Source organism: Guillardia theta (genome assembly GCF_000315625.1).
Source record: "Guillardia theta CCMP2712 unplaced genomic scaffold GUITHscaffold_4, whole genome shotgun sequence".
NCBI classification, from domain to species: domain Eukaryota; class Cryptophyceae; order Pyrenomonadales; family Geminigeraceae; genus Guillardia; species Guillardia theta.
Genome location: NW_005434670.1, coordinates 703,960 through 723,926, shown reverse-complemented (window position 1 = coordinate 723,926; position 19,967 = coordinate 703,960). Strand labels below are relative to the sequence as shown.

Here is a 19,967-nt window from a genome sequence, read left to right as displayed (position 1 = left end):
CCCGATGGCTCGGGGAACACAGCATTGCATCATGCGGCAGCCAAGGAATGCTTGGAATGGACGTTCCTCTCCTCCACTGACGCTGCTTCAGGCTGACCGCAATGTGATCATCTTACTCCTTCGCTTCCGTGCCAGCATCGAAGCTAAGAACAGCATGGGAGAGACGCCCTTGTACGCTGCCGTGACGTCGAGGAACATCTCTGTGGTTGCGCTTGGTTGCCTTGCAACTAGACCTGAGCATGGAGCAGGTTGAGGAGCTACTGCGAAGAAAAGCTGATCCAAACGCTATGAACGTCTACTCGCAAAACCCCTTGCACTACTGTGCCAAGGTGCAAAACAAAACTCTTTCAAACGCGTTATTTGTTCTTATCATCTCTAGGCGATCATGAGCATAGATAGGAGAATCAAGCCAACAAAGAGAAATCAAGATTTTGATGATATCGTACTGTATTCTTGGATGATTTTGATGATATCGTACTGTATTCTTGGATGATTTTGATGATAACGTACTGTATTCTTGGATGACATTTGGAATGTTGGACACTTCTCATCGTCTCGCAGAGAAACAATCTTGGCATGATGTTGGAAAATCTTATTGAGAATGGAGGCTTTTTGCCCAGGTGAGTTCACTCCTTGGAATGCTCTGATCGATTCTGATAACAAATGGCAGCTCTGATAAATGTTTGGAGGCAGTCCCATTGCATCTCAGGAGTTTGCTTCGAGACAATTCAACATCGAAGCTTCCAATCAAAGCTAATGATGATGACAATATCAAGGGCAATCGCTCTTGAATGCCTTTTGTAGATTTATAACATCCAGAAGTTGATGAATACCAATATCCTCTTTCGACCTCGAAGAATAAATGTATCGAGCCAGCATGGTGAATGGCTTGATTTCTGTCCTTACATCTGGACAGCGTCGCTTGAGAAGTTTTCCTTTTTCCATCGTTAAACAGGAACGATACAAAGGAATCAAACAAAACCTCAATTATTGCTTGTCCATGGGTGATTTCAAAACAAGTCTTATGATAGTACACGCCTTCGTGAGAGCATCTCTCCTCATCATTGTACACCTGTAAAAGTGTAAGTTTTCATCACGTGATCATCATGCTGGAGAAATGTTGACCTCAAGTTTGCAGCTTCCACACTTGCCTCGTGATGTTCGGATGGTTGGAACAGAATTCATTGGCTTCTTGTCCACGACCATTGGCTTGAATCCGTCCGAATTTTTGATCAACTAAAGAACAACTTTCGTTACTTTGTCATGATGATCATTGCTGAGGACATACTTTGACTGTATGAGGTGCTGTATTTTTCAACGTCTCATCGTACATGGGAACTTGGCCTGCAAGTGAAAATGGTTGATTGGGTGACAACATCGAGCTCTTGCTGTAATCTTCTGTCTGATTCGTTGGTGCTTTGGATTTTTCTGACATCGCACGTTCATAGCATTGCTTGTGGAAGTAAACACCATCTTCACTCTTCACGCGTTCCTCGTCACTCCACACCTTCGCCAGTGGTAAGGAAATGAATCTTATGCACGCATCAACGCAAGTTCTCACTTGATGGATGCAATTGCCACACTGCCCCTTCGAGATTGGGGCTGGGCTGGTGGATCTTTGTGAGACAAGCTCTTCCTTTACGTTGGGTAATGGTTGCTGTAATGAATGCATTAAATGACTCTCAGTCCATGATAACACAGCAGACCTGCATTGGAGGTGCCTCTGGCTTAGGTCTTGAAGAAAGGGAAGATTTCAATTGGTTCAATTGATCACGCAGTTCTTCAACAAGAGACAAAAGCTGCCTTTCCCGACCAAGCGCTTGATCTAATTCTGATCGTAGTTTTGCAATCTCTGCGTCTTTGGCTTCTTGAGGTCTGGAAACTCACGTCAGAAGTATTCCACAACACGCAGCTGATTTCAAAGACCTCCAAGAATTGGGCATCTGTTGTCCGGAGTTGATGACTCCTTGATAGTTTCCATCCTAAGCCAGGTCAAGGGTAGGAAATGCTCATCCATTCCTTCAATCACTTACATTCATGTTTGGCTGTTGCGGAGGCTTTAGCATATTCGGGACCTGGACGGTGCGGAAGCCTCTGGGACCCTGTGGGGCATTCGGTTTCGGGCCAGCAGGGCTCTGATTCATTTGATTGTATGGAACCTGCTGGACACGTGGCGTGAGTGAACAGCACTCCTTGCTTTCGCATCTCAGACACCTGACTAGTCCTGGGGCCTTGTCGGGGTGAGTTCGACACCACCGTCCGATTGATCGGCATGGATCCTGCAGTCAATCACGACTCAACACTCTGGGCAAAGCAAAGATCCATTTCAAAACAAACTGCGTCCATACCTCCTTGAGGCATCATTCCACCTTGGGGGACAGAATATTGATTCACAGTCTGCGAGTTTGGCATCCTAGCATAACTCGGATACTGTGGAGAACGGCTCGGCTGTTGCATCCGACTGCCAGCTTGCATGGGAATGAAATTGCTTTGCCGATCCTGGTTATCCATGGAAGATCGATACAGAACCTGATTTATCTGATTCTGATTCATATTCATCCCGGTGGGATGGGAAAATGTCCTCATTTCAGGAGCTTGCTGCTGATATATGTAGGTTTTCTGTGGTGAGGGCATCATCATGGGAGCTTGCATTTGCTGCCCTGCAGGAACAGTCCTGACATAATATTGCTGCATTCTTCACCTGGAAAAAGACAAGATCAGCACGTATTTTGTTGACGATAGTATTTCTGGATGTCATTTTGGAGTTCGAACGAAATTATATGAAACTATGACAGTATATGTGACACTTGCACCTATTCTATCGTATTGAACAAACAGAAGAACGCCTATCAAACTCTTCTCATCCTTATCTAATGACGTGAAACACGGTTGTGTACTCTAGATCAAGTCAGATTTAGATGAATAATACGAAGTCTCTTTATCGCGTCAGAAGATGCGCTTCTTCGGCACGCTCATGCACGTGATCTTCATCATCATACAGCCACTGCATCCACAGTGATGCTGCACCGTACATCCAGCATGGGCCGCGGCTGGAACCGAAGTTTTGAAATTCGAGTAGCCAGGGGTAGGGTGACTTCAGGTTTGAATCAGTGACAGTACTAGGGGTGGGTAGAAAGTAAATGACACCGGTACCGTGTAGGGGTGAGGGTGAGTATCCCAATAGGGTGGGGTGGGGTACGTACCTTACGCATCGGCGGGCTAGTAGGGAGATGTGGGCCGCGCTAGTGCCTTTGTGACTCTACTCTATTCAGAAGAGGAGGGTGGTCAATGGACCTCGGTACTAGTCACGGTAGGGGTGGGTCACAATTGTGCGGCTCCTGAGTACCCCACCCCATCATTTTACTATTGGACCGAAGGGTTCCCGGCAGGCCGCGGGGCGGGGTAGCCTACGGTATGACCGGTGGTAGATCGGGCGCCGCTACTAGGGTCAGGGTCGGACCCCTACAGGCCGGCTCAGCGGCTGGCAACTCTCAGTGGAACTGCATCCATAAACCCCGCGGGCGCCGACGACGGTCCGGGGGCGGATCCGATCGATAGGACCGAGCGGCACGGGCCTGCCGGCAGTCAGAGTAGGCTGGGCTGAGTGGTCGGACTCCGGGAGTCCGAGCCCGGGCCGCGGCCGCCCGGCGCGGCGGCCCGGGGGCCCAGCCTGCTGAGGGTCAGCCGAGCCCACCTCAGGTCATGAAGGAAGATAGCAAGGACAGCAAGGACTTGATTGGGGGGAAAGAACTCGGACCTGCCTGCTTGTGCAATGCGAGCTTGAAGCAGCCTAGACGAGGTCGGGCGGGCATGTCGGCGGCAGTGGCTGTTGTGAAGGGCCTGCAGTCAGTGAACGTCGGACGTGTCAAGGTTGAGAGGTCGCTCGTGCTGCTCGATGACCATGTAGCAAGCGTGTTCCGGTCGGACCCAGCTCTTCTCAGTAACGTCCTCTACAGGGGAGCACTGGGAGCTATAGCCCTGAGCGAAGTCAGTCGGCTACACGGGGAAGGATGGTTCAGAGAGCTGGGTGAGAAGGATCAGTGCAATGAATGCACTCTTCTGGTCTCATGCCGCACAGACGCTGTGGATGCCGCGGTCGACCTTCTGGAGCAGGAGGGGTTCAGAGTTTCATTGTACTGCTGTGCTCCTCAAACCGTGGAGCCGGAGAGCAAGAGCAAGCTTCTCCCTGTGTTCATCCAGACTGTTGACATCCTACCTATCCCACTCTTCCTCTTCAGAGGGGCGGACGACCTCCCGTTCTGCAGCAGCGCCAAGTCCCTTGAGTATAGTCAGCTAGCCATTCAGGTTTCGAGCTTTCTGGAGTTTTTCTGCCAGGCAGGATACGACGTATTTGCAATGGGCGCTCGGCCAAACGCTCTGGCCTCTGCGATGAAGGCCGTATCCGGAAGAGTGAAGGAGAAGGCGAAGCAGGAGATGTGGCAGGAGGAGGCTCTCTTCAAGCGAGCACAGCTCCTCATCCTGGACAGGGAGTCGGATCTCCTTGCAGCCTCATCGCCTTTGCTTCAGAGATCGGCGCTGTCCCACATCTTGTGGCATCGTCATGGTGGTATGTCATGCTGGAGATGTACGCCAGTGCCCCGTCCTAACTTTCAGCCCAGTGAGGGACACCAAGAGTGTTGACGACTTGTTGTCGATGAATGACGCGCAGTCGAAGCAGATTCTGAGGTCTTTCTCTCAGGTGTGCGATGATTTCAGATCTTGTCTCCATTACCACATGTCTTTCACCCACGGCAACCATGCAGCTGATCAGCATGGCAGACAGAAATCCCCGATTGCCTTGACTTCCTTGTCGGCAGGCTAGAGGAAATCTTGCGGTGATGATCTGCAGTGCCGGTCAAGTTATTTTCTGACATGGAGTTGATAGAGAGCACCATATTGACGACGATCTGTTGAAGACAACAGGTGCCTGTCTTGCGCAATCGCAGCCAGGACAATGACAATTGCCAATGGTGGCAGGGGATGGGAGAAGCAGCGATCGGCTCAATGCCCTGTTGCAACTCATACCGGCGAGCAGGGAGGATAAAGCATCCTTCCTCCTCAAGTACCATTCCTTCCTTGAGGTTCGAAGCCTCTTCCTTGTCCTTCGCAGACCCAACGTGACACCGTATGCAGATGTGTCGAGTCGTCGCTCGCGTGTGCGAGGAGACAGGGGGGGCGGGGGAGGAAGGGAAGCTCTCTACCTTCGTCCAGAAGAGAAACGCAGCGAAACTCATGGAGCTGGCGGCATCGGATGGGATTGCGGAAGAGGTTGAGGAGGGGGGAGAACTGCGAGGTGTCTGAGAGGAAGAGCAGGTCGTGCAGCAGCTCATCGACCTCTTTACCTCCTTCACGCGGCGGGAGAGCAGGTGCCAACTGCTGTGATGAAACCGAGGTTGCAGATCCCTCTGATCAGTCTTGATCCACAGCGACGACGATGATGCTAAGGATCGCCTCACCTTCCGTGACCTCGTTGAGCTCCTGCTTTTCTCCTTCGGGCTGCTCGGGTATGCGGAGGAGACCAGCTGCTGTATCCGTCACGCTCCCCTCGCAGGCAGAGAAGTCTGTCCGAAGCCCTAGGAGAAGTCCACGAGTCGCCGCCCCTCCTCCTCCTCCAGTCGGCTATCGCAGAAGCTCTCTGGCAGGTGAGGGGAGGGAGAGGAGAGGAAGGACGGGAAGGAGGAAGAGAAGGAGGAGGGGAAGATGGAAGAAGACAGCTTCAGTGACGGATGGTCGCCAGCAAGTTTCGCTTTCCCCGTCCTCGCATACGAAGCAAGACTGCGAGGAGGAGGCAGGGAAGATGATCCAAACGCTCGTGTGGGTAGCAAGAAAGCACTGGTGAGCTCACTGCGTCCCTGGCGTGCAGGCTGACGAACATGCAGGAGGTGCTGTGTCGAGATGGCCGAGAGCGCAGGAACAGAAGAAGTTCCTTCCTCCTACCTTCCCGTCCTGGAGACCCGTGAGCCTCTCTCTGCCCCCCTCTCCTCTCCTCTCCTCTCCTCTCCTCTCATCTCCTGCTGCAGTGACGAGGAAAGTCGCCGAGGGCAAACACACACTCTCCTCCTTGTACGTCCACAGCAGCGGAGACGAAACCCAAGGGGGAGGGGGAGGAGGAGGGAAGGGCTCCTCCTCCTTGGGACGAGCTCTTCAGCTGGGCTCGTCCTTCCTGTCCAGCGTGAGCTCGTCGGGCAGCGGGAGGAACATCGGGGAGGGATGCGAAGCCGTGTTCATCTTTGTCATGGGTGAGAGGAGGCGCCCGTACCTGCTGCCCTCACCTGTCGCCAACAGGAGGCGTCACTGCGGATGAGGCTCTTGCAGTCCGGGATGTGGGAGAGTTTGCAAGTGAGCCTGCTGCTTCTGCCGCCGCCGCCGCTCCTCCTTGTCCTTGTCCTTGTCCTTGTCCTCCCACCTGTGATTTTCCCACCAGTCTTTCTCCTGCTCATTTTCTACCTGCTGCTCTTGTTGCTTCTCCTGGTACCGCTCGCTTTGCTCGTAGCCCTCCTAGCGCTGCTGTTCTCGCTGGTGCTGGTGTCCCTCGTCTCCATGGCTTCTCCTCTCAGTCTTGTCGCTCACTGTGGTTGTACGCAGACGGAGTGAAGCTGCACCTCCTCTCGACCGACCTCCTCTCCGCCGAAGGAGTCCTAGAGCAGTTCGCGTCCTCCTCTAGCATCCTCATGGACGTCTTGACGAGCTCGAGGAAGGCAGGGAAGGGACAGTAGGTGAGAGGCGGATCAAGGACGAGAAGGCAAAGTTGAAAGGAGGTGAGATTAACCCAGGAAGACGGTGGAAGAAGAAGACAAGGAGGGGATGAGGACAAGGAGGAGAACAGGAGGAAGAGGAGGTGGAGGAAGGTAGTAACGAGGGATGGTAAATCAACTTGGTGTGATCAACGAAGCATCAGCGAGGAAGAGGATTCCTCCTCTTCCTTCCTCCCCAGGCACTTGCTCGCCTTCATCTTCGCGTCCTTAGCAAGCTCGTGCTCCCACCCGTACTTGGATGCATGCAGTTGTGCTGCACGTTGAAACAGAGGCCCCGCTGTTGCCCTGCTCCATCGATCAACCGGGGAGAAGTGCAAGTCGTGCAGAGGGAGGGAACAAAGGCAGGATCCTGAAGGAGAGAGGGAGAAGACAAGGACAGGAGAGAAAGGAAGGAAAGGGCATCGTACCTGTCCCCAACGCTGGCGTAGAGAGCAGCGAGGTTGTAAAGGAGGTCAGCGAGATCAGCATGGTTGACCCCCTTCCACCTCAGGCTGATGTCAAGAGCCTCTAGGTAGAGGTCAGCTGCTCTCCTGCTGTCACTGTGAGAGCTCCGCATGCTCCTCTCCCCCCTCTCTTCTACTCCTCATCTCCTCCCCCTCTCCCCCTCCCCGTCTCACTTGATCTGATTCTTCCTGCGGAAGAGCATGGCCATGTTGTTCAGCATGGCCGGGAGGTGCTCATTCCGAGGGCCATACCGCAGCTCTAGAGCTGCCCGAGCATCCTTGTACATGCCGATCGCCTTGTCCTCCTTCCCCCAGCTCTGGTACACGTTTGCGAGGTTGTTCATCGTCGCTACCGCCAGCATGTGGCCCTCCCCGAGCTCTTTCTTCCTCCTCTTCAGCACCTCCTCCAGCAGCCACTCGGCAAGCTCCAAGTCACCCTGCAGCACCAAGTCAAGTGACAGACAGCATCGACGCCCCTACCCCCCCCTCCCCCCTGGTCCCCCCATCCTCGTCCTCGTGCAAACCCTAACCCCCCCCTCCCTCGCAACAACCTCCTGGTGACTAACCGCTTTTCTGACCATCACGGCAAACTCAGAGTAAAGGTCGCATAGCTGCAAGGTTGTGATGTCTGCGTGAAAGTCAGAAAACAACAAGGGAGTATCGACAACAGCTGCCTCTCGCTCCTCCTATCTCTCCCCCTCTCCCTCTCCCTCTCCCTCTCCCTCTCCCTCTCCCTCTCCCTCTCCCTCTTCTGTCCTCATTCGTCAACGTCCTCATCTTTGCTCACTCCCAACCGACAAGCTCCCAATCCTCCATCGCCCTAGTCCTCGTCTCCTCGTCTCCTCCTCCTCTCCTCACGCAGGTTGTTGGACTCGACGAATCGAATGAACTTAGCATGAAGCAGCAGGTCCTGCTCCGACGGCGTCCGCTGGAGTTGGCGGAGAGAACCATGAGCAGACAAGCACGCGAGGAAGAGCAGCAGCTTCCTCCCGGACTGGAGCTCTTCCTCCTCCTCCAAGGACTTGACTGAGTTGTCAAGAATTGCCTGAAGGCTCTCGGCAAAGGAGAGGAAGAAGCGATGGAAGACGGAGGAAAAGAAGGAGACAGGCTGCCGACCTGTAACAGGCGAATGCTGCTGCTGCTGCTGCTGCTGCTGCTGCTGCTGCTGCTGCACAACCAGATTCGCCATCACCTCCTCCAACTTCTTCTCTCCCTCTTCCACCAACTTGCCCTTGAGGTCAAGAGAACACTTTCCCAGGAGGTACAACTCTTGGCGGAGAGACTCCTCCTGTGTGGTTTTGTAAGACCCCTCCCCTCCTCTCCTCTCCTCTCCTCTCGACTCACTAGCATCTTTCCTGCCACCAGCAGCGGCGGTTTTGCCTCCTCATAGGACGAAGTGTCAGGAAGTTGGCACGCGAGGATGGGGAGGAAGCGAATTCTGCCGGGGATGGAGACTTGTTTGCCGAACTCGAGAAAAGTTCCCGGAGGAAGGAGAATCTGAGCCCGTGTCAGTGATGATACTGAGAAGCAGTAGTGGGAGTGGTAGTAGTAGTAGTAGCAGGTGGAGGAGGAGGAGGAGGAGGAGGAGGAAAACGAGGAGGAGGAGGAAAACGAGGAGGAGAAGGGCAATGAGTACAGGAAAACGAGGACCAGGCGGAGGACAAGGACAAGGACTAGGACTAGAAGGAGGAGGCGGTGTTGGAGGGAACAGGGAGGAAGGAGAAGAGGAGGGTATAAAAGATTGAAGACCTCCTCCTCGTCGGGAAACTGCGAGAAGAGAGAGAGGTCCGCGGCGAAGCTGCACCGTCTCAGCTCGACGACTCCAACTGTCCCCAGCAGGTCCATGGAGGTTCGTGGGGTTCTCTCCTGCTGCCTGTTTCCCTTCCCCACCCCGGCTGCTGACAGAGCCATGGCGGAGAGCTTGTTCCGGGTCGCCGAGACGAAGCCCTTGCTGGTGTACCCCCTCGTTCCTGCATATGCCCGAGTCAACAACTAGTTCTTCTGTTCCTATCTCTGCTCCTCCTTGCAATGGAACATCAACACTGTCGTCACCATCACCGTCACCATCCCGAACGAGTTCCATCATCACAATCATCCCCACTTGCATCTACAATGCTTCCTCGCCTGTCTTGTCGATCCTTCGGAGTTCTCCGCAACTCTCCATCACGACGTAACATCTCTCCACCGTGAGCTTCCGGTGAGCGGCGAGCTTCAACATCGCGCTCTTGATCATCTGGATGGTCGTGCTGTATGAGTTTCCGAGCAGAGAGGCAGCGACCTCGTGCGGCTCCCCTGTCAGCGCCGCGTTGTACTTGATGTGCATGGGGCCAGTCCACAGGCGCAGCGCCACCACCTCCTCCTCGCTGAGCGAGCTCCCATCTGAGAGATCGACGATGGAGGTTTCCATGAGGTCTTTGATGGAGATCACTGACCTCCCCTTCCTCCCTTGTCCGCTCCCACCTTCTTGCGGAGGCACCGAACTCAAGTCAAAGGTTCCATCGAAGTTGAGGGCGTGCGGGCCAGCGACGATCTCCCACTCCTCCCGGGGGGTGGAGGAGAGGAGCATGTTGTCATGCTCGAACCTCAGCAGCATGTCCGAGTCCAGCGAGAAGCAGTGCTCTGCTTGCATCGCCGCGAGCTGCAGTGAGCTGTCCCCTTGCCAGAAGTTGATCTCGTGGCGCCGCTTGCTCGTCAAGATCGACGCGTCTAGGAAACACTTGCTGGACGGCGTAGTGTCTGAAGGAGAGGGATCTTCCATCAGGTCTCTCACTGCGTCACAGACTTTGGAGACGAGGACTGGCAAGGCTGATTCAAACAACCTCCTCACGTCGTGCTCTGTCAGCCCACCCATTTCCAGTCTCTTCACAGGACCAGTCTCTCCGCTCCCACTCGAGTATCTCTTCTCTTGTATGAATCTACCAAAGAATTTGTTTATCTCTGTCTCCAGCCTGACTTCCTCATGCAGCCATGTTCGCAGGTCCCAATGCGACGGAGGGGATCCTTTGTAGTTCCACTCCACGACGTGGTCCTCCTCTTCGAGATCCTGATCAAAGTCTTCTGCATCGTCGCCATCCTCATCCTCCTCGTCCCGTGCTTGATAGCCGACTTCTCTCAACACGGCTGCTACTCTTCGTGCCGCCTCCTCCTTCGCCGCCTCTGCCGCCTCCTTGAGTGCTGACCGCATTGCAGTCGCCCCGACTGGGGCCAACGCGGTTTGAATGGAATAGAATCAAAAGTAATCGACTGAATCGTTTGAATTAAATCAATCTGCCCCTCAAGTCACCAGCAGCAAACGCTGATTGCGAATACCTGTAAATACACCCCCACCCTCAATTTTCCAGCCAAGTACCCTACCCTTTTTTACTGATCTTCATCCTTCTGCAATCCCACCCATCTTTTTCTCCCCGGGTACAACTGATGCACATACCCTATCTTCACAAAGTACCGCTGAATTTACCTTGAAAAGTACCCCTCCCTCGTCCATTTTAGCATTGTTCAACTCACCCACCCTACCATGCTACCGAAGGCTTGTTTCCAGTTGAAAGTACCCCACCCAGTGTGGTCAAAACATTCCCAAGGCCATGGCTCCATGCAGACAAGCCTGACCAGGCAGGGCAGAGCTTGCGACCTCGAGGAGAGGACGGAGATCTTTTGAGCTGCCATGTGCCTAGACCGTTGCTTGCGGACTTTAATGACACCATCCGGGTTTTTTCTTTTTCTTTTGACGCAATGTGGGCTACTACACACAGCCTTACCACAAGAGGTGTTCTCTTGCTGCGGTTCGGTATGCAGATCAAACGCCTTTCAACAATGCCAAGGTCTGTAGAGAATATGTCGTTTTGTTTCCATTGCACTTCGTTACTGTTTTGACCGAAGAAAACTAGGTGTTCCAAGTTGCTGGGCATGGACAAACGGGGAATGCTGCAGGTAACGAAAGCATTCTTGGTGTTCTTTGAGGGTTTGAACTGCATAAATTCAATCTATTCATGCTTTGGAATGAATGTTTGTTTATTTCGCCATATTTATGATGTCAATTTCAGAGGTGGCTGCACCTGTCGATGGAAAACGGGAAACAAGGTCTGCAAAGTAAACAAGAACAACGGAGAGGTTGGTTTCCTTTGCAGCATGGATAGCGGAGATGTGCATTGAACTGAATGCCCTGTCTCTTTTCAGTTGAATGAATGTAAAGAGAACAACAATTCCATGGAGTACGACGGATGTATCGACTACACTGATGAGGTAAGCTGTGTTTCAACCTAAGAGGCAATGTGCTTCCTGGTTGACCTTTTGATTTCTTGCAGGCAAGGAAAGAAGGCTCCAAGTCTTCTCTGCTCTTCTACATTGTCCCTGGGGTTGCTGTGTTTGCAGGAGCAGTTTATCTGTTCTGCATGCGGGGGGGCTATCAGCGCAATGCGGCTCGACAAATAAGAGCTAGACTGAGCGTTGTGAGCACAATGAGCCGGCGCAGCGAGTACTTCTCGGCAAATCTGCCGGAAATCTTTCTGCAAGCTTTACAGGCTCCCGTGCAGCGACAACAGAGTGAGTGCTGTCCATATGCATGATTCCCGGCCCACCTCTGAAAATTGCCCTTTCAGTCTGGAACGAGAGCGTTCCTCCGATCGCGTTCGATCTCTACATCTCGGGGTACGTTCATCATGCATCGTGTTCTTCTGCAACAAGTCTGACCTGGAATCTGCAGTGTTGTCCTGTCTGTGGAACTTGCAAACTGCACCACGGAGCGACCTGAACAGGACCAGGACAAGAGTGACGTGGAATCATCTTAACTTGTTTGCTAGAAGACGAGTGGAATCATTTCCCAACATGTTTCCTTTGCTGCATCCTTCTTTCTTTTCCTGACTCATTCATAATGGGTTTTTGTGTTTCTATTACAAAACTCTACACACCAGGTTCAACACAACCTCCTGGGCCTACCGTCCTATCCTATCGTCACCACCCCCCTGTCACTGTTGCGCACTCATCAGTTGCAGCCATGGAGCCAGCAGAGATCAACAATCATCTACCTGCAAACGAGTAGTCGCAGTTGTATGTTGGCTCGCTGAAGTCGTCTTGGTCCCGAGCTTCGGTTTCAGCGGCTGGTTGCTTTCTCTTCTCCTCCTCTTGATAGACGACAGCTGTTCCCGCCGCTGCTGTCAGAGCGAACAGAGGAAACACAGGGTCCATCCTGTCGCCTACAGATCACAGGTCATCCACCAGATATCATCCTCTCCCGACCCCTCCCCGCCTCCTTCCAGTTCTCGCTCACATACTGCCATACCTGCGCGAAACGCCGGGGTGAGATAATTATCCACATCCCCTCACATGCCCGTAAGTAACGGTTAGATGTATGTATGTATGTATAACGGGTCTAACTGCCATGATGATCACTGTGTCAGGGCGGCCGCCGGGGCCGGCAGTACTGAGTAGTGTCTGATGTTTAACTTAACTTTGAGTAAATAATGTACGGTCACGGTTGCTACCGTACAGGTGAGACGGGAGGAAGGGAAGGAGGAGAGACGAGGAGGAGGAGGCGAAGGAGACGCGAGGGAGTCAAGACCGTCGTACTCACGTGACAGTGACAGTGATCCGACCGTGGCACCGGCGCCCAGCTGTCATACTAAGGGCACCATGGCGGCGGTCGAACTTCGGAACTTCTCACCTCAGTGCCGGCTGCTTACTCAGTCACTGCCGCGGCAGTGCCGTGCAAAGACAAGCCGCTCAGACTCTGATCAGTTGCTAAGGATTACTATCACGGCAGAGTTAGCATGGTAGTGGTTGCTTAGACTCGTGTTTTGCCGTCATGTTCTGACCTCCCTCCCTCTCTCTCATTGCAACTCAGTGATCGGGTTCAGCAGGAGAGGATCGAGGGTATCATGATGCTCAATCGCAAGGAGACCACAGCGCTCAGCTGAAAGGAGCGGGCAGGGCCCAGCTGTTTCTCAGCTGCCATGGACTCCACCCTTTTGGAGAACCCGTGCATCTCCAACGAGTTCCTTGCAAATGTGGAAAAGCAGCGTCAAACAACAGAGCAGAAGACAGACTATCGCAGCATGTCTCTTGCTACCCTTGTACTGAGCTACTTCTCTCCTGCTGCTCCCTCTCACCGTGTTCTTGTTGGGCAGCCCAACGCAGTGAAAGCGAAGAGAAGCTCGAGCAACCGCACGTCGCTCGAGTGATGCTCTTACTGCCTCACTGCAGCCACATGACAATCACTTGTAGACCCGTCAAGCTTGACGCTGAGACGGCTGATGACCGCGGACATTCTTCGAGGAAACTCACTGCAAGTTCGTCCGATGTGAGTAGGGAAACCCGACACTGACATTGCGACTGAGTTGAACGTGCTCTGAGATCTGTAAACAGAAAAGCTTCATCGCTCTGAATTCAACCTCGGCAGGGAAGATGAGGAAACCGAGACTGGTGAAGCAGCGGAGATGTGTGGAGAACTGCTGCTTGTTGACGTGCGGTACAGTCTCTGTCCTTGCAGACGAACGACATCGAGGGAGCGTCGCCGAGGAACAGAGAAAGCAGGAGGAGCGATCCGAGAAACCCTCTCTGCCCGGAGTACGACTGGCCGCAGAGCAGGTGAAGATCCTTCCCTCACGATCAAAATACGAGCTGATACATGGTTGCTCAGGAAGGTTGAGATCGTACCCCCCCGCTTCATCCGAGATCCTCTGTTCTGCAAAGACATCATGGGCGAGAAGAAGAGGCAACTCTTCGCCTCTCCTGGTGCTTCAGGACGTTGTCACAAGTGTCATGTTGACAGCATGTCCACAAGGAAACGAGCGGGAGTTCGTCAAGTGGAGCTCATCTGACCTCGAGCAGGTGCCTTGACTGCTGCTCCTCTCCTTCGGTATGGCTCATGTTCACCCCAGGCTCACAAGCATGCTGGAGGGGCAGAGAGGAGCGGTCGACGGCCCAAGGAGCCTGTGGAGGAGAGGAAACGACTGCCTTTCGACTTCAGCAAGTCTTCTCGCTGCACCAATCCTCTGACGCCCGAGTATCGCTACAACATCCCCCACCAGGTGAGTCGTGACGAGGCTGACGACGATGTTTTGTGACGTGCAAGTCCATCAGGCTGATTTCAGTGCCAACCACAGTCAGGGGGTTGCCGTCACCGACGAGATGAGAAAGAACTGGACGATCGGCAAGATCGACAACGCCAGGAGCAGCCGATTCTACATGGGTGAGCTCAGCCCGTCAGGCCTCTACCTCACGCTTCCTGTGCCCTCCAGGTCCTGTTTTCCACGACACGCCAGGACGACGAGGGGACATCACCTACAGGGAGTACATGCTGAGAAACGAAGGTGAGGGGAGGAGAGCGAGTTGCGTCACATGACGATGAGCTAGACGTTGAAGGCTCTCAGCCAGGAAGTCTCGGCAAATTCTCGTCGGTAAGGAGCGCTGCCTGCTTTTCCCTCCTCCTCACTGATGGGCAGCGCGTTACTCCCTTCACCCCCAAACAGTACAGGACGACAAACTACATCGGAGACATCCAAGGGTCAAGCCCGCGTGTGAGAACGGTCAAGAGAAGCTGAGGGCAGGGACATCTCTGGTTGTGCATGAAGCGATACGAGTGAAGGCTGCTGGGAGAGAGCTTTTAGTGTCACCGGGCGTTAGATGGCTCCCTGAGAGGAACTCTTGAGAGCCTCTCGCTCTGCTTGCGTTCTCGCCTGTGCAGACCGTCAGGTCCTCCGTCGCCTCGCGTCCGTCTTGCTCCTCTTGTACCATGTTGGTCTTCACCGCTGCTTTCCACTCTTCCAGCGACACACCTGCCGAGCACCGTAAGGCAAGCATGAATGAAAGGAGGAGGCGAGGAGAGCGAGCGGGAAAAGCTGTTGAGAAAAGGGGGAGGAGAGGGGAGGATGAAACCTCCGTTGCCATCCGTGTCGTAGCCCTTGTACATCTCGGCGATCTTGTGCGAGTCAGGTAGAATGAAACATGTGACTGTCTTCTTACCTGGCCCACGTCGATCGACTGAGGAGCAGAATCGCCGGCTACCGCCTACACAGAGTGCAATGAGGGAAGGAGGAGGAGGAGCAGCTGCTGCCGTCACCGCCATGAAGTCTTCGAAGGCTTTTTGATACTCGAGGAGAGTCAAACTGCCGTCCTTGTTGATATCAGCGTCATGGAAGGCCTGGCAGGCATGTCAGTGGGCGAATACCCTCCTCCTCCCCTGACCTTGAGCTGGTCCTCCTCAGATCCTAGGCTGTCCATCATCGCCTCCACCTCTCTGCAAGAGGAGGGTCAGCAGGGTCGGTGATTCTACGGGGAGGCTGACCTGGCCTTTTGCATTCCCTCCCTCCCCACCTTGAATTCCTGCAAGCCCACAAACCGATGAGAACCAGTCCGACGTGACAACAGGCAGAGGATGACAGCAAGTTGAGGAGGCGACGACCTCAAAGTTCAGCAGCCCATTCTTGTCCTGGTCACCGACAGTAAAGAACACGTCGATCTGCTCCTTGCCATAGCCGTAGGTCTTGAACCCCTCCCACAGCTCGTTGAGGTCCAAATGCTCGTCCCTGTTGCTGTCTGCTGCGTCAAACACCATCTTCAGCTTCGTCTCCTGAGCCGCCGCCTGCATGGCTGCAGCTTCTTGTGCCTGCTTCTGTCCCTCCGCCACAGCCACCAGCCACTCATCGTGAGCGATGGATCCATCCAAGTTCTTGTCGAGCTTGTTGAACAACTCCTGGACCTTCGCCTCTTGCTGCTGCAGAGCCTCCTCGCTTCCTGTCAGGAAGTCACAGCAGACCTGCAGGGCACGAACTTGAATTCACCATAGCTCTTCATGGCCTGCGTCAGCATCTCCTTGTACTCGCTCAACGAGAGTTTCCTGTCCCCGTTCTTGTCCGCGCTGTTGAAGGCTTGCTGCAAGGGTTGCGAGTCAAACGCATCGGCAGGGGAGGAGGGAGACAGACCTCCTGCTGGTCGTTGGTGCTTTCATCCAGTCCTGGCACCTTTCCCAGCTTCTGCGCTCCTTGTACGTGGCCAAGTAGCACAGCCATGGCCACTATGGCCATCGGCCGCCATGTAAGATGTTTCATCTTTCGGAAGATAGTACCCCCACCCCCTAATATTAGTGAGACTCCATAAAATTGAGGGGTGAAATTGGAAATGGGGTGGTCTGCCCCGATGGACTCCGGGAAGGTTGAAGGCAGGAGGGGAAGGGTTGGCGTGATGGTGGAGACAGCGAGCACGAGGCTGAGATGAATGCTTGCTCATCCTTGATGGGACGAGAGTTCAAAGACAGACTGTATCTACAGATGCTCATGTACAAGGTCGTGGAGTGCAAACTCGAACTTGGTCGGGCTTACTTGCGAAAGACATGTACAGAAAGCCTTTCGAACATCTGAATGGAAGGAACACACAACAATCGGTTACACACGGCAGCATAGTCAGGTTTCACAAGTCACCGTGCTCCTGCTGGTCGACAGGGACTTCCAGTATCTTGGCATGTCGGGGTCACACGCGGAGCAAGTGGGCAGCGAGCGTCTCACCCCGTTAATCTCTGCAGCATCCTCTTGCCGTAGCATCGGTGATCCCGCCAGTGAATGTCTGCAGGAAAGCGCCGAATGAGCAAGGAGCTACCCAAAGGCAAGGACAGTACAATCCATGGCGCATGTCGGCACCGACAGCAAGAGCTCTGCCGACGGCCTGCTGACACACCAAGACCTGCCATCCTGGTGCGTGACGGCCAAGACGAGCAGGCTCGGGCTCAACATCACCTGCCTATGATGAGGACGTCCGCGATAGGGTTGATCACTTCGCCATAGCTGGAGGCAGCCTTCAACGGGGGCTGCGAAGAGAAGGAAAACTCACTTTCCGAACCCTTCATGCTGCAGCTCGTTGTAGCTCACAACCCCATCGAAGGGACCGAGCTTCCCTAGTGCAAGGGAGCAGGATGAGCATCTCGAGCCTCAGCTGCACCCCTGCTCCCCCCGTTACCTTGCGCGTACAGGCCGTTGGCCTCCAGGTGGGTGAGAGCGACTAGTCGGGGATGCATGCTCTCCACTCGCCCATGCCCGACCCTCCAGACGCTCCTGGCTCCAGCTGCGAGCAGACACGCTTCCTGCCAAGGCTCCCCTGAGCTCAGAACCAGCAGGTGTCTTCCCGTTACGTTCCCCATGTGCTTCAGCGCCCGCCTGAACGCTAGCTGATGTCAACGCAGCCGTCATGTCATGCCAGCAGCGAGATGATCACAGTACCATGGAGGAGCTGGCAGCATTCGTATTCTCACACTGGCTGATCAGCCGCTGCACTTTGTCGGAGCTCCACCTCCTCGTCCTTCTCCCCAGCTCCACACCGTGCACCTGACGCAGACCTCCGATGTAAGGAGAGATGATCAGTCTGGGGTCGATGGTGACTTTGCCGAAGTGGCTGAAGTATCTCCACACGAGCTGGTGCACGGAGTTGCTCCTTGACAGCTTCGGCGGATCGATGGACTTTGTGTATAACATCGTACAGTTCATGGCCACCTTGTCGACATCCTGATGCAGCCGATCTGCCAGATCGCACAGATCTCCGCACCCTTCAAGCAGCTGCAGCAGGTGTTGGTAAGTCTCGTTCGAAGCCCTCCTCTTCCTCTCAGTCCACATGCTGCTCGTGTTCAGCAGCTGCGGGAGCGTGAGGAGCTTTCGGAGTCCCGACTGCAACTCAAAGAGCCCCTCAAGCTTGACGGCAGAGGAGACGTCGAAGGAAATTTGACCGATCAAGACCAGCTGAGCGACGAGGGCCAGTATGGCGAGCACAAGCCAGTGCGACAAGCTCCATCCTCGACCCCTGCTACGATGCCGCCAAGGCAGCATTCGCCTATCACCTCTGCATTGTACGGTTATAGATTTTGTAACGAACAAGAACGAGCAATTGGGAAATTGCGACGTGACGGAATTTGCTACCTAGATGACGTAGTTCATGTCGTACGGATGGTGCGCTGAAGGGATGAAGATCGAAGGAGGAAGGAGATTACTGATGCTCATCATGTTGGGAAGCATTCTCATAGCTGATTTAGGACAAATCTTTATATATCAAAGAGAAAAACGATAGTACTTTCCGGCATCATTTTACAGAAAGAGCAGTTACGTTCATAACAGAAGAGATCTCCGTCCAGTCTTCACTCATCACCAACTGTAGATATCGATGAAGAGCTATTCCCCCTGACCAGATCCATTTCGTTCGAGGCAGTTGCCGTCAGCACTGGCGATGTCGCGCTTTCCCTCGGTGATTTTGCCAAACCATGGCGCCTGACGAATCTCGAATACCATCCATGAGTTGCCCGAAAGTTGGAGATGCCCATTTCCTTCGCAATGGTTTCTGCGCATTTGCAGAGTTGTGCCCTTCTGCAGACTCCCCTGCTGGCAGCCTCAAGGGCGAATTGATGCATCCTTTTCTCAAGCTCAGGGTGCTGTGCGGGCGAGAATCTCTTGACACCGGGGTGAATTCCAGTATCCGAAATCTTCTTCAATTTGGAGATATTTTCTGGACGAAGAATCTTTGAAATTGCTGATCTGCTCTTTCCAAACATTGCAGCAAGTTGTGCTTGGGTCTTGTGATCCTCAGGGTCTCTGGCTTCATGCCTACGCACAATCTCAAGTTTTTGTCCGAGGGTAAGTTTCCCCTTAGCCTTGCAAGCTTGCTTGTGCTGCTCTCGAGCAGATTCAGTCCAGACGTGCCTCCGTTTGGGAGCTTCAGCAAAGGCAAATGGTTTTGCATCAGCATCCACGTCTTCTTCAGATATGCTTGCTGAGCTTATCAGCTCGTTCTCCGTCGACAGCTTCAAAACAGAAGACCAGCTCCTCATCTTTGTCGTTCTTACAAGACTTTGCTCAACGTGCAACAAAGCTTCTTCCAGGAGGGAGTTCGTAGGCCATGGCCAGATACCGGTATGCATGATCGGGGCGGTATTGAAGAGTGGCGAAATTTTGTCACTCGTATAGCTTTAAAAGACAGGAAGGGATCGACTCTCACGGTAAGTAGTCGAAAGAGCAGGGAAGGAAGCGGCAAGCAGGTTCGATAGTGTTGGGCTGCCGTCAAACTTGTCTCGTGAACAGAAAGATGGGGACAGGGGAAACGTGGATGAGGAGCAATGAATGTTGACTTGGGGGGAACGTCTTGCACTGTGGTGGGGGTTTGGATTGAATTTCATAGGGAGGTAGGGGTAGTGGGCGGATCCTAGGGTGGGGTCATGAAGAGATACAAAAGTAAAATTTTGATGAACAAACGGGGGTAGTGGAACCTTAATAGGATATGTTATAGGACGTAGGTGGGAAAGCCAGGGGTGGAAATGCGTTTGTTGGAGGAACACCGATGGAAGGGGGGTAGCCTCGGAACTCAACAATTTTTTTTCGGAACGAGGAGGTGGGGTGGAATTTGACGGGGGTGTTTGAACTACGGGGGTCGTGATGGAAGAATCCTTCCGAAAGAGACTGGATCGAATGATCCCCAATCAAACACGTAGGTGGGGTGGGTGGGTTGATTTGAGAAGGGGTGGGTAGACCAGAGCACCTGCAAAGGGTCACAAGACATGGAGAAGTCAATCCTTACTTGACTAGGGGTAGTTTGAAGGGATAGAAGATGGGGTAGAGAATTTCATTGAGGTGCATCGGAAGGCACCGTGGGTGGGTAGGGAAATAGAAAGAAGTTACGGGGTGGCTTTTTGTCGGTTGAGTGGGACGGGGTGGGTCCATCGAGGGGAGGCATAGGAAGCTTCAGATTGGGGTGGTACGCAGAAGGTACTTAAGGTTTTGAGGACCTCTTATGCCCCCGTATGAACTTG

The 19,967-nt window shown here is 53.6% G+C and overlaps 8 protein-coding genes across 8 annotated transcripts; 3 read left to right on the top strand and 5 right to left on the bottom strand.

Annotated features, from left to right (window-relative positions):
* Nucleotides 1–1,104: 1,104 nt before the first annotated feature.
* Nucleotides 1,105–2,511, bottom strand: GUITHDRAFT_100372 (hypothetical protein; the record flags this gene model as incomplete). Its single annotated transcript, XM_005841049.1, has 8 exons — nucleotides 1,105–1,236; nucleotides 1,289–1,507; nucleotides 1,562–1,657; nucleotides 1,707–1,875; nucleotides 1,927–1,982; nucleotides 2,034–2,162; nucleotides 2,215–2,279; nucleotides 2,349–2,511. The coding sequence occupies 8 exons, from the start codon at nucleotides 2,509–2,511 to the stop codon at nucleotides 1,105–1,107; spliced, it is 1,029 nt and encodes a 342-aa protein (XP_005841106.1).
* Nucleotides 2,512–3,702: 1,191 nt separating this feature from the next.
* GUITHDRAFT_100371 (hypothetical protein) lies at nucleotides 3,703–6,716 on the top strand (the record flags this gene model as incomplete). The annotated part of the gene is made up of 16 exons (XM_005841048.1): nucleotides 3,703–3,920; nucleotides 3,957–4,027; nucleotides 4,079–4,567; nucleotides 4,620–4,699; nucleotides 4,780–4,835; nucleotides 4,886–4,923; nucleotides 4,978–5,081; nucleotides 5,134–5,268; nucleotides 5,314–5,366; nucleotides 5,427–5,504; nucleotides 5,552–5,642; nucleotides 5,738–5,835; nucleotides 5,880–5,956; nucleotides 6,021–6,239; nucleotides 6,286–6,339; nucleotides 6,586–6,716. 16 exons carry the CDS (start codon nucleotides 3,703–3,705, stop codon nucleotides 6,714–6,716), a joined length of 1,992 nt encoding a protein of 663 aa, XP_005841105.1.
* A 1,302-nt stretch (nucleotides 6,717–8,018) lies between these two features.
* GUITHDRAFT_132519 (hypothetical protein) lies at nucleotides 8,019–10,382 on the bottom strand (the record flags this gene model as incomplete). Its single annotated transcript, XM_005841047.1, has 5 exons — nucleotides 8,019–8,243; nucleotides 8,391–8,486; nucleotides 8,543–8,695; nucleotides 9,003–9,168; nucleotides 9,310–10,382. 5 exons carry the CDS (start codon nucleotides 10,380–10,382, stop codon nucleotides 8,019–8,021), a joined length of 1,713 nt encoding a protein of 570 aa, XP_005841104.1.
* Nucleotides 10,383–10,756: 374 nt separating this feature from the next.
* GUITHDRAFT_160816 (hypothetical protein) lies at nucleotides 10,757–11,982 on the top strand (the record flags this gene model as incomplete). Its single annotated transcript, XM_005841046.1, has 7 exons — nucleotides 10,757–11,016; nucleotides 11,083–11,125; nucleotides 11,239–11,305; nucleotides 11,372–11,437; nucleotides 11,500–11,737; nucleotides 11,794–11,842; nucleotides 11,898–11,982. Exons 1-7 carry the CDS (start codon nucleotides 10,860–10,862, stop codon nucleotides 11,980–11,982), a joined length of 705 nt encoding a protein of 234 aa, XP_005841103.1. The 5' UTR covers nucleotides 10,757–10,859.
* A 1,161-nt stretch (nucleotides 11,983–13,143) lies between these two features.
* On the top strand, nucleotides 13,144–14,733 carry GUITHDRAFT_100368 (hypothetical protein; the record flags this gene model as incomplete). Its single annotated transcript, XM_005841045.1, has 11 exons — nucleotides 13,144–13,367; nucleotides 13,415–13,490; nucleotides 13,556–13,612; nucleotides 13,665–13,777; nucleotides 13,830–13,924; nucleotides 13,974–14,020; nucleotides 14,071–14,220; nucleotides 14,273–14,381; nucleotides 14,431–14,502; nucleotides 14,546–14,589; nucleotides 14,635–14,733. 11 exons carry the CDS (start codon nucleotides 13,144–13,146, stop codon nucleotides 14,731–14,733), a joined length of 1,086 nt encoding a protein of 361 aa, XP_005841102.1.
* Nucleotides 14,734–14,811: 78 nt separating this feature from the next.
* Nucleotides 14,812–16,215, bottom strand: GUITHDRAFT_100367 (hypothetical protein; the record flags this gene model as incomplete). The annotated part of the gene is made up of 10 exons (XM_005841044.1): nucleotides 14,812–14,868; nucleotides 14,924–14,967; nucleotides 15,068–15,110; nucleotides 15,155–15,199; nucleotides 15,252–15,332; nucleotides 15,377–15,428; nucleotides 15,477–15,514; nucleotides 15,594–15,925; nucleotides 15,973–16,063; nucleotides 16,114–16,215. The coding sequence occupies 10 exons, from the start codon at nucleotides 16,213–16,215 to the stop codon at nucleotides 14,812–14,814; spliced, it is 885 nt and encodes a 294-aa protein (XP_005841101.1).
* A 375-nt stretch (nucleotides 16,216–16,590) lies between these two features.
* On the bottom strand, nucleotides 16,591–18,000 carry GUITHDRAFT_100366 (hypothetical protein; the record flags this gene model as incomplete). Its single annotated transcript, XM_005841043.1, has 7 exons — nucleotides 16,591–16,642; nucleotides 16,693–16,750; nucleotides 16,803–16,867; nucleotides 16,921–16,968; nucleotides 17,024–17,078; nucleotides 17,141–17,348; nucleotides 17,401–18,000. The coding sequence occupies 7 exons, from the start codon at nucleotides 17,998–18,000 to the stop codon at nucleotides 16,591–16,593; spliced, it is 1,086 nt and encodes a 361-aa protein (XP_005841100.1).
* Nucleotides 18,001–18,196: 196 nt separating this feature from the next.
* GUITHDRAFT_150159 (hypothetical protein) lies at nucleotides 18,197–19,257 on the bottom strand. The gene has a single exon (XM_005841042.1). The coding sequence runs from the start codon at nucleotides 19,080–19,082 to the stop codon at nucleotides 18,306–18,308; it is 777 nt and encodes a 258-aa protein (XP_005841099.1). The 5' UTR covers nucleotides 19,083–19,257; the 3' UTR covers nucleotides 18,197–18,305.
* Between the last annotated feature and the right edge of the window lie 710 nt (nucleotides 19,258–19,967).